The sequence below is a fragment of the Pteropus alecto genome, unplaced genomic scaffold (genome assembly GCF_000325575.1).
Source record: "Pteropus alecto unplaced genomic scaffold, ASM32557v1 scaffold220, whole genome shotgun sequence".
Classification (NCBI taxonomy): domain Eukaryota; kingdom Metazoa; phylum Chordata; class Mammalia; order Chiroptera; family Pteropodidae; genus Pteropus; species Pteropus alecto.
The window spans coordinates 2784822-2786951 of record NW_006430043.1 but is presented as its reverse complement, the minus strand read 5'-3'; the positions used below and the strand labels follow the sequence as shown (position 1 = coordinate 2786951).

Below are 2130 nucleotides of genomic sequence, written 5' to 3'. Positions count from 1 at the left end.
AAATAGAAGCATGGGATTTTCAGTTTCTAGCAAAGCCGTTAGAAGGACCTTCAAGCCCAGGGGCCCCTGAAGGGAGGGAGGCGGTTTCCACGGCAACCGGGGCTCGTTGGGCCGTTCCCTCCTCCTCCTCGTGGTAGCCCAGGGTACCGCCGGACAGCGTCCTCTCGTGCTCCGCGCCCTGATTGGCCGCACAGGCCGCGCGCTGATTGGCTGCGGCGATTCCTCGCGGGACCGTGGCTATGAAGGCGGTGGCGGTTGATGGTTGACCGTTGGCTCCGGGGGTTGAGGTCGCCGCTCGGGCGATCCGCTCAGACCCTGCCAGACTGTGTGTGCTGCTGACGCTCGGCCTGGTGCCCACGGGCGAGAACTAGCTCGGCTCCGCCATGCCGGCCGGGAGTAACGAGCCGGACAGCGTCCTCAGCTATCAGGTAGGGCCCCGCCTCCCGTCCCTCCTCATCCTCTGCCCACCCTCCTTCCTCAGCCCCCGAGCCCGGCTCTGCAGGCCACTCCCTGAGGGCGAGGGGAGGCCAGCCTGGGACACCAGGGGGCGCTCTGGGTGGTTGGGGATCGCGCGGGGCTGCGAGAGGATGACCTTGGGCCGAACCGGGGAGCTGGCAGATCACTGCCGCATCCCTTGCGCGGCCAGTGGTGACCTCTGTTCTCCTGGGATCCTCCCTGTTGGGAATGAGGCTAGCTTCTGGCCTCGCTGTGTCCTGCCGTAATGTGGGAGAACTGGTAGCCAGAGATCTTGCTCTGGTGGGGCAGATCTCTTTGTTTTTATTTCTGGGATTTCAGGTTCTTCAATCGCTCCGAGGAAGAGCTGGAAAGATTGGAGGCTGGGACCAAACCCCGTCGGTGTGTCCAGTTATTTTACTCCTTCCACCCCATTGCACAGACACTGACAGATTTTGGGTAGGGGAGCAGAAATGGGCTGGAGATGTGTCGAGGGGTCAAGAACAAGTATTTATTTAAGGGAATGAGGAAATTAGGTTTAAGTAACTGATAACCCAACTGTTGCGGTGGCTAATGTAAGGAAAAACGTTCGACTAGGTGTCAGTCTGTAGGTTCAAATCTAAATCTACCTCACACAGGCATTGTAACCTTGAGTAAGTCACTTGCCTCTTTGAACCTCAGATCCCCATCTAGTAAAATGGGAATGATAATATCTGCTTCCCTTACCTCACAGGGTTGGTTTGAGAATGAGGTGCTGTTTGTGAAAGGGCTTTGTCAAATGTTATTGTGTGACAACCAGTAAGCGAGTGGTAGCTCATTGAATTCTCTACTTCCTCTTTCCTGTGCAATCAGGTGGTATAGTTACTCCTTTGGAAAGAGGGATTAAAGTGGGGGTCAAGCCTGAAGTGGAGGGCTGTAAAGAGAATGATGGACCTCCTCTGGAAGGATGATGGGTCTTGGAAACAAGTGCTATCTTGACATCAGGGATGGTTTCTGTAAGGAGACGGAAAACACTGAGTTTATAGCAAAATGAGTATCAGACACTAACTCTCTCCTTTACTTCCTGATAATAGTTTGCTATAAGAAGATCTATAATTCCTTCTTTGCTTGCTCCATCAAAAAAGAACCATATCTAAGATTTTGGAAAATCTTTTGATATCTAATCCTTTTAAGGCCTACTAAGTATACTCTATGCTTGAGATACAATGATGAGCAAAAATAGGCAATGTTCTTGCTCTCTGGAGCTTCCCATCTAGTGGAGTGGGGAGAGAAATAACCATTTTGATTAAATAACCACACAAGTAAATATATTATTATAAACTGTGATGAATGCTTTGAAAGAAAGAGTGCTATGAGTGTGTATAACAGTGATTCCAGCCTTGGTCTCAGGGCCTTGGAGACAATGAGAACACCATATGCAAAAGTCCTGTGGCAGAAGGGGGCACATCTGTCTACAAGACCTAAAAGAGGGCCAGCATGGCTGGAGTCATGGAGAGTAAATGAGCGGAATGGTGTGAGATGTACTCTGGCGTCAAAACATATAGGGCCATTGTATCCCTTGCTGAGGAAGTTGGTATTCTCTGAGGAACAAGAGGAAGCCACTGAAGGGGTTTGAGCAGGGAGAGAAAGAAGAGAGAGCAGTAGAAAGAGAGAAAGACAGCATGCCAGGGAGAGAAA

General features: G+C 51.1%; 1 protein-coding gene across 1 annotated transcript in view; it reads left to right on the top strand.

Annotated features, from left to right (window-relative positions):
• The first annotated feature begins 239 nt into the window (after window positions 1-239).
• SLC4A8 (solute carrier family 4 member 8) overlaps window positions 240-2130 on the top strand; it is a 67813-nt gene continuing 65922 nt past the window's right edge. The window contains 1 exon segment of the mRNA XM_006904609.3: window positions 240-428. Within this exon segment, the coding sequence (XP_006904671.2) occupies window positions 384-428 (45 nt within the window). The 5' untranslated portion in view covers window positions 240-383.